The following is a 13,979-nucleotide window of genomic DNA, read 5'->3' as shown; positions in this document are numbered from 1 at the left end:
AATAGTTTTATCTTTTTCTTAACATGTGTATTCATTTTTTTGGCACCGTGTGTGTGTGTGTGTGTGTGTGTGTGTGTGTGTGTGCGCGCGCGCGCGTGTGTGTACCATTTTATTATATAATATAGGATATATGTATATAGTCTATGCATGTTTGTACTTAAGAAGGTATAAATAGTTCCATGAGCATGTGTTGTGTGTATGTATGTATTGCAGGCATGCATGTATATATGGATGTATGCATTTTCTGTGTATTTGTATATATTAGTTCATGAATATGGATGGATATACATATTATATGTGTCACTGTTTTGAAAGTATGGGTGTGGTTTTTTTCCTTTCCATTCACATCCCAAGTTCATAATTACCTAATGAATGAATTTTCTATCCTCTATTCCCCAGAGTAAATTGCATCCCAGCCATATTGGCCTACTTATTGCTGCCATGTGGTTCTGATTTCCTTCTCTGGAAAGACAGAGGGTCACGTAGGCCTGCAGCAGTGCCTCAGGGGCCTCTTGGGCATGGGGTGCCACCTCCATGTCAGGGGTACACTAAGGGCAGCATTTTAAGTGGCTGCCTATGTAGTTTTGGGGGCAGCAGGGCCACGGTAAGAGCACACCAGACTGGATAACCAGTCAAACAAAGTGAAGACCCCAGAGATTAGAATTAAGGGTAATGGAACCTGAGAGAGGTAAGAAACGGATCCACTGGGCAAGGCAGTGGTGATTACCAGTGCACACAGGAGTTACTTGTGACTTCTGGTGTAGTGCGCTTGGTCTACTAGGAGCAAAGGAAAAGACTGTGCCCATTCTGAACTTTTGTTTTGCTCTTTTCCCTGAAGTGTAGCAGAACATACCACCCCCAAGATGTGCCTCTTTGACATGGGGATTCTCTTGAGCTGATCATTTTAAGAAGTTCCTGACTGACACAGGGGAAGTTTGAAAACAGTAGAAGTCCCCCCTTTCTAAGGGAAATTAACACTGGAAAGAGGGTCTGTACCAGGCAGAGAACTATTACCAGAGATAACTTTTTTTCAATTACAGTTTACATTCAATATTATATTAGTTTCAAGTGTACAGCATAGCGATTAGACATCTATATAATTTACAAAATGACTCCCTCGATAAGTTTTATAACTGCCAATTTGTACTTCTTAATCCCTTCACTTTTTTCACCCAGCTCTCCAACCCCCTCCCATCTGGCAACCATCAGTTTGTTCTCTGTATCTATGAGTTTGTTTCTATTTTGTTTGTTCATTTATTTTGTTTTTTTAGGTTCCGTATATAAGTGAGATCATAAGATATTTATCTTTCTCTGTCTGACTTATTTCATTTTGCATAATACTCTTTAAGTCCATCCATGTTGCTGCAAGCAAACCCACAAAACAATAAGACAACCTATTAAATGGAAGAAGATATTCATCAGTGATACATCTGATAAGGGGTTAATATCCAAAATATATAAAAAACTCATACAACTTAACACCAAAAAAGCAAATAATCCAATTAAAAACTTGGCAGAGGATCCAAATAGACATTTATTGAAAGAAGACATAGAGATCGCCAAGCCCTATGAAAAAATGTTCAACATCACTAATTAGAGAAATGCAAATTAAAACACAATGAGATATCACCTCACACCTGTCAGAATGGCTACCATCAATAAATGAACAAACAAGTGTTGGTGAGGATGTGGAAAAAAAGGAACTCTCATGCATTGTTGGTGGGATTGCAAATTGGTACAGCCACTATGGAAAACAGTATGGCGTTTCCTCAAAAAATTACAAATAGAACTACCATATGACCCAGCAACCCCACTTCTGGGTATTTATCCAAAGAAATCTAAACACTTATTTGAAAAGATATATGCACCCCTATGTTCACTGCAGGATTATCTACAATACCCAAGATATGAAAGCAACTTAACTGTACATCAATAAACCATTGGATAAAGAAGATGTGGTACATATATACAAAGGAATTTTACTCAGTCATAAAAAAGAATGAAACTTTGTCATTTGCGACAACAGAGATAACTTTTTTCACCTGAGAAAACTATCTGCATGGCAGGGCAAACATTTGTTTATCCAACAGCTGCTCCTCTTATCTTCCTATGAATAGCCTTCCTCCCCTCTGAGGCCCCAGACTCCGATCCCTTAACTCGGGATAGTATATAAGCCTCATGCCTGGCTGCCTTTTGAGTCTTTTATCTTTGTAGGGCTCCCATACAAATCAAATTTATTTTTCTCCTGGTAATCTGTCTTACGTCAATTTAATTACTAGACGAGCCAAAAACCTAGAAGAAGGGAAAAACGGAAAATTAAACCTCTCCAACATCTTCAACTCTATTGTTTCTTCTCCCTCTATCCCATTCAAAGCCTTCTACACACATCTCACCTCTCTCACAAAAGCTTTTTGGAATTGTTTTAACCCACAGTGACTTCTGTTCCTCCCATTTGGTACTAGAGTATAGATCGCCCTGAGATATGGCCATTGTTTGGGAGTGGCGATTTTACAACTAGACTGAGAAACATAATCTCTTCTCCACTCAGCAAATACATGCCCTATTACTTAGGAAGAAGATAAATTATCTTCAAAATGATTAATCCAGTACGCACATGTCAAATAAGTAATCTTTATTATACGTTAATTTAGTTGTTTCCTTTTCTATAACAATTTAACAGTTGAAATTTCTTCTGCTTTACGATTATACCAATGTGAATATTCAGATTTTAATTAACAATTAAATTGATTAGTTTTAAACTTCTGGAACATATATTTGCATATAATTGTTCTCAATATACTTATGCAAAATCCAAAGCCTATATTCCCAAATATAGAAAACCTATTCATGTCAGCTTTAGTTACATGTGGACATTTATTTCAATGTGTGGAATGTGTGCTTTTATTGCCAAGAAAGTCAGCTCTGTTCCTTAATTGTTGCTATAACCACAATTTGGGAAATTCTATTGCAACATCAATATGTTATGCACATCTTTAATTAGGCGAGTGCGGCCTGTCTGTCACAGCAACTGATCCTAAGTATTCTTATTTAGTCTACTTGAGGCTTTAAAATGTTCTCATTTTTTAAAGAGGCCTGTTTTGGCCTCATTAAATGGTTAAGCAAATCAATATGCAGCCCTACAACTTAATTGCTATGTTCTAGAAACCTGTGCTTCTTCACTTAGCACATCTTTAGGCACCACTTAAAGGTCACTCTTCCCCCAATACAGGAAAACCTCTGCAGCTCTCGTGTGTGAAGGTTCTGTATCAGATCTGAGGGAGACATCTGTCACTCTCACCGACCAGAAAGATCTGGATGTGGCATTCTATTGTTTTTCAGAGCTTGATTCTCTTATCTAGTGGTTAATGTAAATAAGTGGCAGGTTACTTGTTCTGAGCAATGTCTTCACTCCAGGTCATCCAACAAAAAATAAACACACAAACAACCCAGGATAACTGATTCCATGGCCTGGAAACTACAGACAGGATCCAGCCTGAAGTTCACTTTCTTCTCTTTCCTCAACATCTGCTATGATCACAACAGAGAGAAATAATGATTACCTTGAACAAAGCCCCATGGTACCTAGTTTATACCTTCCCTATTTGCTATAATTAATTAATTTAAAATGAGTCATTAAAATTTGCATTAAGGAGAAAGCAGAGCTCACAGGATCTTGTCAAGCATAGATATGTTTTGTTTTCTTTTCAAACACATATGGGTTATGCTTTTTACTATGTCCCAGGTCAGTTGATAATATTATAACTGCCCTAATGACATAGATGAAGTCACCCCAAATTTAATCCTGTTTAAGTGGAGGGTTGTGTTATTAACACAGTAATGACTTGGCAGGGCATGTCTGAGCAGCTAGTGGGTCAGGAAATTAAACGGGGTGGGAGCAAGGGAAGTATAGACCGTGCTGCAAAATCTAAATCACTCCTGGTCTGAGCTTCGGTTTGGCACTACCTCATGGTTGTTGTCAGCTCAAACGTAAGTATCCTTGAGGAATTTGGCGTTCTGTGGCCAGTAGAGACTTCAGGCTTTCAGCACTCACCCACTTAATTGGCACTCATTTTGTTTCCCTGCTGCTAAAGACTTCTCCTACAAATATAAGAACTTTCACCCCTACTGGTTAAGAAAGGGGAAGGGACAGGGTGACAGATAGGAGCCCATCACCAGCTGCATTGTATCTGGCATTACAGAGTGGGGGAGGTATTTCAATTCTTTCCATTCATCTCCTCTAGAATGGTCCTCACAGTTTTCACAACATATTCCTTCTTATGGGTTTGGACAAGGAGAAAATATACTCCAACAATTTGAAATACAAGCAAGTCCACAGGTTTATCTTTCCCATGTTCCTTATATTTTACTTCTTGCACTTCCCTTGGGAACAGATTATTCAAAAACTAGGTGAACTGGTAAAATGAAGATGAGCTTGAACTGGGTATAATTTACTATATATATAGCGAGGCCTTCAGGGCCGACTGTCACAGATTCATGAGACTGCCCATTCTTTTACCTGTGCCAAGCCAAAGGGATCAGAACTCATTTCATTTTTAAAGATAGCCAGAGAATCAGATTTTGCTTCCAAGCCACCCAGCTCTCCACTGTGTCCACTAAATGTTCAGCCTAATCCAGCCACCCCTCCCCACACCTTGTTGTAGACAGTAGTAGAGAGACAAACTTTCTCGTAAATGTTTCCACTCAATATCTTTGTCTAGTGGCAGCAATGTCTGGTCCAGTTGAAGCATCAGCCAATAAAACTATCACCAAAAATGATCATGTTTGCAGATACACTAGGTCTGGAAATTACTGCTGGCACGTCTATGTGTTTTAAAAAAATTCTTGGAAGTCTGGTGGTTTCTAGAAAGCACGCACTTTCTTCCGAGACCTTCTGAGAAAACCTCAAGGACGATCATCTTAAAATAGACAACTTGACTCAGCTCGACCAAGGCTGTTGACCTTTCTCCGGGTTAGAACAGAGCAAATAGGGACACAAGAGTGTGTGGCTGCCTTTGAAGCAAGATCCAAAGGTCACTATTAAAGCTATTTGCCTCAGAACATCAAATATACCACCTATTATTTTAGCTATAGCACTTTGGCTCTTGAAGACTTCTTTCTCGAGTCATATTTAGTGTAGTTCTCTCTGGGAAGAGTTGCACCTGAAGTCATTATTTAGTGAAGACCAACGCACAGAGCATTTGGGAATAAAAGTAGAGTGTGGACACTGGGGAGGTGGGGGTTGTGATTGTGAGAAGGAAAGATGAAATCAATGAGGGAGGTAGAGAGCCCCCCAGTTTTGCTTTCCTGTCAATTTAGCCTAGAACTGTTTGGGTTTGGAGGAAAATCTGTCATTCTCCTTGGGTGTGATGTTGTTTTTCAACTTCCAGGCAAAATTTTCTGCTCATCACCTGCACACACGTTACAATATGGAGCCTCTCTTTCTATAGAACTAGAACAATACGTTACCCATATATCTGCTAGTCTTTGCATAAAATAAAGTTGCCTATTTCAAATATTTCTAGTTTGTTTTAAGTAGCTTAATGCCTCATTGCTTCTGTTTAGTTATTTCTTGCTGTTAAATTAAGTGAAATGCTTTGTGTGATTCTTGGTCAATAAATATCCTACTGGGCTCAGAATATAGTTTTAATTTTTTATTATAAAACAGACATGCAGAAAAGTACATACAACATGAATGTATACTTAAAAAAATATTTAGAATGTGAACTCCCTTGCAACATTCCATGGATCGAGATAGGATATTGTTGATATCCCAGAAACCCACACTGATCACAAACCACACATTTTTTCTCAGAGATCACTGCTCTTCTCACTTATACAATAATAATTTTCTTATTTTCCCCCTTTTTAGTTTTACTTCCTATATATGTCCCTAAGCAACACTGTTTAGCTTTGCCTCTCCCTGTGATCTATTAATAGAATCACATGGTGTATATTCTTTTATTCTTGAATCCTTTGCTCAAAAATTATGTGTAAGATTCACCCCGTTGTCACATATAGCTGAAGTTTCTTCATTTTCATGGTTGTATGGTATTTCAGTGTATGTAGCACAGTTTTAATCCATTCTCCCACTGATAGATATTTGGGTTGCTTCCAGGTTCTAGCAGTTATGAACAATGCTGCCATACATTCTGTCCATGCCTCTTGCTGCATGTGCTCATGAGCATCTCTAAGTGAACATATTGATTACTGGAAATACTGGAGCATGGGGTATGGGGTATGTATATCTCCAGCTTTACTCGATAATAGGAAGCTGTTTTTTCCAAAGTGGTTCTTCCAATTTACATCCCTCCCCCCAACCACCAGCATATAAGAGTTCCTATGGTTCCACATCCTTGCCAACACTTGGTATTCTCATATTCTTAATTTTTTGCCAATCTGGTATTTAGTGTGTAATGACACCTTCTTGTGTGTGTGTGTGTGTGTGTGTGTGTGTGTGTGTGTGTGTGTGTGTTTCTTTTCTCATTGTGGTTTTAAGTTATAAAACCCTGATTTTTAATGATATTGGCAACTTCTTTGTAAATTCATTGCCCTGAGTTCAGATTCTTTAAAATTTAAATTAAAAGTCTGATACACTGGACTTTGGTATTTTGGTGTTATTCATACTGAGCCCTTCAAGTCATAACTGATAAGTATAGGGTAAGTAAGAGAAACTCATTCACTGAACATCCGTTTGGATCTGGGCACCTCATGCACTTTGCCCTATTTAATCCTCATAATTACTTTGCTAGCTGATGTCATTATCCCCATTTTTACAGTGGCACTCAAACCATGCCTGTGTACCTCCACAGGGTAAAGACTCTTTCCAGTAATCATGTTTCTTCCCAAGAAACAACCTCTGCAAGATCAAAGTAATGATCACTCTCTTGTGGTAAAGTCACTGCATTCAAAACTATACCTAAAGAATATCAAAGGTAGCCTGGTTAATATGACTAATTCAATAACTGCCTCCCTAGGTTAGTTTTTCCAAAATCCAATCCATTAATAATATTTAAACAAATGAAAGAGTCCTTGATTTTTTGGTGGGGTTTTCCTCACAAGAGTAATTGTAAAACACTTCAGTCACATGTTTTATTTCCTGCCTGTGACAGACACTTGTGAAATGATTAACGTGATCCAGTAACGTTATAGACTATTAAATGACAGACAGAAATAAAAGTAATGAAACACAAGAGTGAGACAAACTATTCTCTGAGATAATCTTTATAAAGGTAATCAATCTAGTAGGACACACAATATTCAAGCAATGGACACTTTAAAAAAAATTAATTTAAAACCAATTAAGGGATAAACATCAAGCAAGGCTCCTAAGAATTTATGTGTTATTAATGGTGACTTTTTTCTTTTTAACTATAAAGGTCTAATAAAAAGCCTGTAAATCCTGCAGATACAGAAACAATTTTCAAAGAATCAAATTAACCAGAAGCAATGACTCAGATATGATATTGCCTACAAAAGGTGATGAACCAAGCCAGCTCTCAACATCCCTTCATGGATGCTAAGAATAACTCTCAGAACAGGAGTAACATTCGGTGCATAACTCCCCTCTCTCGTATCTTTACAAAATGACCTTTCAGTGGGATCTGATCCAAATCTCTTCTCAGAGAGGTAGGCAAACTGGTGACTTGTACCTTTGTCACCAAAAACTTCAAACAGGCTTGGACTTTACATCTGTAAATACTAACCTCACGTTCATCCCACTCCATAGAAATAGTGAAAACGATTTTATGAACAACTTCTATATACTTCACACATTTTGTGAGGTTCATTATTTTTTCCTTCACTCTATGATACAAATCTTTTCTTGCAAAAGTGCTAGCATAAGTGTGTACTTGCTAGTTGTCAATGTACCTCCAGCCTCTCTGTACCGCCAATTTAGAGGTTCAGTGATTATAGGATTTAAATGATTTTAACCCCTTTAAATTTTAGAACTCTTTAAATCCCATTATCTCCGCAGCCGCTGAGAATTCTAAAGTCAGCATGGCCTTTTTTAGCTCCAGGTCTAAGGATTATGCATTTGAAAGAGTATAAATGCTTTTCTGCCATTCTACAAAGAGCTGTCCCCAACCAGTTGACCTCCAGTAAATAAAGCCAGCCAGTTCTCTAGCTGGTAACTGCTGATCAGAGTTAATAAATGGAGAGATATGTATATTATGCCATCACCCACCAGGAAAACAAGTAATTGCTTCCTCAACTCCACATGAAGCCAGTGAATCAGAAGATTTGAAGCAAGAGGGGCAACAGGCTTTAGATATGTGTCAGTAAATTTTTAAGAATGAGGAAGCAGAAAAATGCCAAGGACCCAAATAAGCTGACTGGGGCAGAGAGAGTAAGTTCAGTGATTGGAAGCCGTTCTTGCTCCTAAAGAAAAGCTGTTGCCATGGATACCCTTGAATCCTAGGTAACCCTCTGAGCTCTTACCTCTTGCGTCCTCACATTTATATATCCATAGTGAGTTCGAAGGGGCCGCCTGTATGTGTAGGAGAATGGTATCCATTTTGCACCAGGTTGTCCAAAGCAGTTTAGTAGCAGTGGAAAATTCACTTCATTTACAAGGCGCACAACCAGCAGGAAGAGAAATGCTGCTATGAAGCTCACTGCAATCACGGACTTTCTCTACAAAACATTCAAAAAAAGAAAAAGAAAAGAAGGATGAATGAAACAAATGCCTTTCAACCAAAAGCAATCACAGAGGGAGGTTTCTTCATTCCTCTCCCCTTTGTTTCCCCAAAGGTATCAAAGGACTGTGTCATTTACTATATTTGTACTTGGAGACAGAAAATAATTATTTGGTGATCAGGTTGCCTAAGTGTGCTGAGTCTCTGAGGGCAAGTAGAGCAGCTTTCTTGGATTGCCTTTCCATTCTATTCCAGCCTTCTCTTACCTATGTATCTTCCTTGACAACTCCTCTTCAATTTTAAAACCCAAAACATATTCCCAAATATGGAAAGCCCTTCCTAACTGCTCAATTCCCACCCCACCATCATCTCTTCACCCCCAACCTACCTACCCTACTAGAGGTAAAAAAACCTACCACTCCCATACCTTGAAGGCAATTCTACTGTTATACATTTTTCATTGTATAATTTTTATATGATTTTCTACCACATAATTGTGAGTTCCTAGAGAACTGGGATGTACTATGTCATACAGATCTATGTATTCCAGGTCCTTGATGCAGTACCTTATGTAATATAGGCACCCAACAAACACTTGAGTGAATGAATGAATGCATAGATTTTTTTTGCATTCTTGTAAACAAAGTCTCATTATCAAGCATTATTCTTTGTCTTTATCTAGCACCCTCTACATGCAGGAAATATTGCCTCTGCTACAGAATATGCAAAAGTAAGATTCAAAAAGCTAATAAAAATCCACGCCAAACAGCATTAGAACATCCCCTACATGTGTTGTTGTGGAACAAGAGCAGAAACAACTGCATCCAACCGGGGTGGGGAAAGCAGAGATGTATTTGAGACTGAGATTGATAAAATGCATGAGTTTTAATCAGTGGAGATGTGTAAGCAGAACTTTCTAGGTGAAAGGAACAGAGCAAGAGGCAAAAACAAAAAGCCAAAAAACTTGGTTTATTCATAGCCACATAGCACTTTGTCTTACTGGGGCACAGAGAAAAAGAAAAAGCTGGAAACACAAACAATAACTTTATGGACTCATAAAAGTGGTAAGCTGAGATACCAAGCTGAGAAATCTACTGAGTTTTCTAGGTGATGGAAAACCAAAGGAGATTTTGTTTGTTTGTTTGTTTAATATTTTAAAGGTGACTGTTATGAGTTATAATCAAACATCAGTGTTTAAGATGCTTTGGAGCAGGGAGAAACTATAGGTAGGCAGCGACTAGTTAGGAGAAAAATCCAATTGGATAAAATAGAGGTAATAAGGGATGAAAACTAGAGCAGTGGCAGGGGGAAGTTTTTTAAAAAGAAGTGGAAAAAGACACGAGAAACTCAATTTTGGTAGAAGATAGAGAACTTGGCTACTAGTTGGATATAAGTCGAAGACAGAAAATTCAGAGATCCCTGATATTTTGAGTGTAAGCAATTGCAATAACACTGGTCATATCAGGGGAAACCAGAGTGGTCAGAGCAAGCACTGCTTTAAGTGAGAAGATACAGTCCTAGATTTCATGGACCGGTGGGTCATCTGGATAGAGCTATCAAGGGGTCAGGCAGAAGGTCAAGTCTAGAGCTGAAGGCAGATGTCAAGAACAACTCTGCCTTGAAGTCCAGGGTGAAGACACAATGAAATGTTTCTCCATGAAGTTGGGTTTGGCCTCTGATTCTTCTTCAAACTTAAGGGAAGCCAAATAACTTTATGGGAATGACTGAATGTTGTTGTGTTTTCAGCATACCACTTCCTGATATAATTAGCTTTTTTTTGCTCTTCACAGAATGACCCAAAAGGAGAAAAAGAAACCTCAAACCAGCCCCTGTATCCTCCCTGGGCGCATGGTTACAGTGTCTGTAAGGGCAGCAGAATTAGCCCCCCCTCCCCAAAATCAGAGACACCCAAAGTCTTCACTTATGCAGCCCCTTTAATGTGTAAAAGCTCATCCCTCTATCTACACAGCCTAATTTTTCAATCACCTGAAAGTCCCTTGAGTTTTGCCTCCTCAAAACCCCTTTTCTCACCACTAACTACCACAGCCTTACCTCATTTAACCTTCTAATCATGAAAAAACATTTTAATTTGCTCCTCTGTGGAATCATTATGTCCACAGCATTGCAATGTGTCAAGGTAACAGCTTAAATGAGGTGATGGATCTTACAAGTTTAAAGGAACATAGACCTGAACAGATGGCTAAATAAAAGCAAAGAGGCCAGTCACCCATTAAGTTACCAGGTAAAAACCTTTTTTATCACCAACTGGTAGCTTGTTGAAAAAGAGCTGCTTGCTTTGAAGGAGACCCAGATGGGATTTGTGCCTTTGTCACTTCCAGAGTCCAGCATGGCTCTCTGGTTCTCTTGGTTGTCACAATGCATTGCATGGCTGGGGCTTTGGGGACAAAGGTGTAGATAGTCTTTCTGAATTATCTGATTGCACGTAGCAACCCATGCATAACCCATACATGAAAATAAATCAGTCATTTTGAGGGAAAACTTCAAAATGGAATAGTTGCAAGAGCCTGCTCCCTAGTAATCCATGTCTGCCTCCCATGTTCTATCAAATGGAACCAAGTAACGAGCACAGAAAGAATGAGGTGAGCAAATGGGGAACTGAAAGCCTGACACTGACTTCTCTGTGCTCAACCTGGTATCATATTCTGCAGTGGGCAGAGGCGTTCCTTTCATAACTCATGCTTCCAGCCCAATTTCTGTTGTGTTGTCTGGACCTGATTTTTTGCCTTTCTTCATGCTTCCATATTCCTGTTTCACATGAAAGCACTCTCATAGTGCTGATATACCGTATTTTCCCATGTATAAGATGCACCCTTTTTTGAAAAATTTGGGGTCTGTTCAGTCCATCAACACTCAGCAAATTAGAAGATACTACCTATTTATATATGTGTTCTATGTCTAACAATTTGTTTATGGAAGTGATCACTGCTGCCTTTATTGAAGTAATCAGAGCATCCCCTAGATTCAAAAACCAACAATTAGGTAAGCAAAAAACAACAATAAGGACGTATCAAGTTTATAATGTAGCAGACTCAGTTCAACAAATTTTTGTACTGCCCGAAACTGATATACATTTAATAAGTCATTCCCCTAAGGTCAAAATCATGAACATTCAGTGACACAATGGATGGAAATTGCAGAACACAGTCCCAGGCACATGGTGAGCACTCAAAAACCAGACGGTGTTGCTATTATGATATAACTACTAATTATCAGAGCCTTGGTGGGCCTTAACCAACTGGTGAGGATTGGCCAGCCCATGTAAATATATGATAAGAATTTAGAGAGATCTTTTTCTCATATATTCCAAGCAGCTGTAAACCCTTGAACTTGAGTGCAACTTATCCATACAAGCTCTCAGAGAATGTCACTGTGCCCAAATAGACCTGATGAATTGCTTTAGAGAAAGCTTTCTCCTTCTTTGTTCTTCATTTTGGCAAGTCTGAAGGGGCCTTTAACAGCTGAGACATTTAGAACTTAGTCCCCTCTGTGTTGCAAAAATATGCATAAAAAGTGTGGCATTCCAGTTGCTTGATCTTTAGAGTTGGAATATCATTTATCAGGCTTATAGCAGAAATACCTCTTTCAAAATAAAACCCGCAGAGAATTCATGATTTAGGGAGAAAACAATTGCAGGAATTTTGACCTAGCAAATTTGGAAGCTATATTTACATTGACATGTTTTCATTTTTCCTACCACAGAGTTAGTCTTTAACCACAGAATAAAGTCTTAACCTTTAATTTAGTCAGTTGCTAAATTTTGTTTCTTTTTCATAAATGATAAACAACAGTATAAGGGTTGTTTTTTTTTCTATTTAAATAGCATTACTTAATTACTGAAGTAGTTTCTTACCAGGTTAAATGGTGTACACTTTTTTCCATATGCTTTCATTTATTGAATAATAAATATAAAATAAAATGTCAATTGTATTATTTATATCAGTGCTCAGTTACCTCACACACTGATGAATCCTTACCCATTGCCTATTTGTGACCTTATCAAATACAAATTCTTCTCTGATGTAAAAAGTTGTGTCATCAGTGTGATTCTACCTTGTGCCATTGGCCAAGCCCAAATCTGGCTCTCCCTAAATACACTAAAGCTTCTTTTATTTGCACAAGGATAAATGGCAAAGCTGAGAGTATATAAATGAAGTCTTCATTTGTTTTGTTTTAGCTATTGAATCAACGAATTGGATCCTGCTTATTAAAGAATACTGAACTCTGCTGAAAACCTCACTGATTTGCTTGGAGGAATAAGAAAAGGAAGATAATAAAAAGGTGGACAGTCCTAGATTGGTGGGGTTCATATAAGAGCATATCAAGAGCAACCTTAGGCAGCACAGCTGGTAATAGAATTATTGAGATCATCAAGAAAAGAGTAGTGAACTTCAAACAAGGTCAACTTGGGAGAATAAGCAGCATTTCAGAATCCATGAAGCCAGTGAAGAAAATGCAATAAGATAAACAAAATTGACTTTGAGAGTAGGCTTTCAAGAGGGCAGAGAGAGTGGAGCTAGAGAGGCAAGAAGGGATCTGATTATGAAAGGTCTTGTATATAATGCCAAAGGGTCTGGACTTACACTGTAGAATCCAAAGAAGGGTTTAAGCATGGGCTACACAGGATCAGACTTGATTTTGGAAAGCTCACTCAGGAAGTGGTCTGGTCAATGAATGGGAATGTGGAAAAGATCATTTCCAGAAAGACAATGGCAAGAGCAACAATGGACCATTTCATCAGATATCACTAGTGGGCATTAAATTGTTAATATGAAAATTGCAATTGTTACTTTCAGAGATTAGCATTTCTTCTAGTGGAGGCACTAGGAATAAAGTCCAGATAGAGTGTTTGTATGAATAATCATCATAGTCTTAACAGAAGATATCTGAGTGTTATCAGTTGGAAAAATATTTCTGTAATCCCCATTTTCCAGACCACTCCCCCGCCCCCCAAAAAAATCCCAGAGATGTAGAGAGATTGAGTGACTTGCCCTAGATCACAGAGCAAGGAGATAGTAAAGACACGTACTGACCTCAGATATTCTGACTCTGAAATCTGTGTTCTAGTGACTGACTTAACTAAGTTGTTAGTTGTTACTCATACCAATGGGAATGCTCTTATAAAACTGGCTCATAAATTTTCAAAAGTGGTACTAGCCCTAAGAAGATTTTGTAATACATTTTGTCAATAAACAAAATACTTAATTCATATAGAAAATTAAGAGGCTGATCTGAAGCATGGTAATTATGTTTACTTCAAAATCAGTAATTTGTGGGCAAATTTAATTCATTTTGCCTAAATCTGGCTTTATCCCTGGTAGTAAA

The 13,979-nt window shown here is 38.2% G+C and overlaps 1 protein-coding gene across 3 annotated transcripts in view; it reads right to left on the bottom strand.

The window, feature by feature from the left end:
* Positions 1-13,979, bottom strand: part of ST6GALNAC3 (ST6 N-acetylgalactosaminide alpha-2,6-sialyltransferase 3) — a 581,593-nt gene that overhangs the window by 332,984 nt on the left and 234,630 nt on the right. For all 3 annotated transcript variants that reach the window (XR_002124188.1, XM_019643984.1, XM_019643985.1), the window contains exon 2: positions 8,440-8,634. Coding sequence is in view for 2 of the 3 variants with exons in the window: in XM_019643984.1 (XP_019499529.1) it covers positions 8,440-8,634 (195 nt within the window). In the remaining variant the exon portion in view is untranslated. The remainder of the gene's footprint in view (positions 1-8,439; positions 8,635-13,979) is intronic.

The sequence above is a fragment of the Hipposideros armiger genome, unplaced genomic scaffold (assembly GCF_001890085.2).
Source record: "Hipposideros armiger isolate ML-2016 unplaced genomic scaffold, ASM189008v1 scaffold_84, whole genome shotgun sequence".
NCBI lineage: Eukaryota > Metazoa > Chordata > Mammalia > Chiroptera > Hipposideridae > Hipposideros > Hipposideros armiger.
Note: the sequence above shows the minus strand (reverse complement) of the source record. Positions and strands in the feature narration are given on the sequence as shown.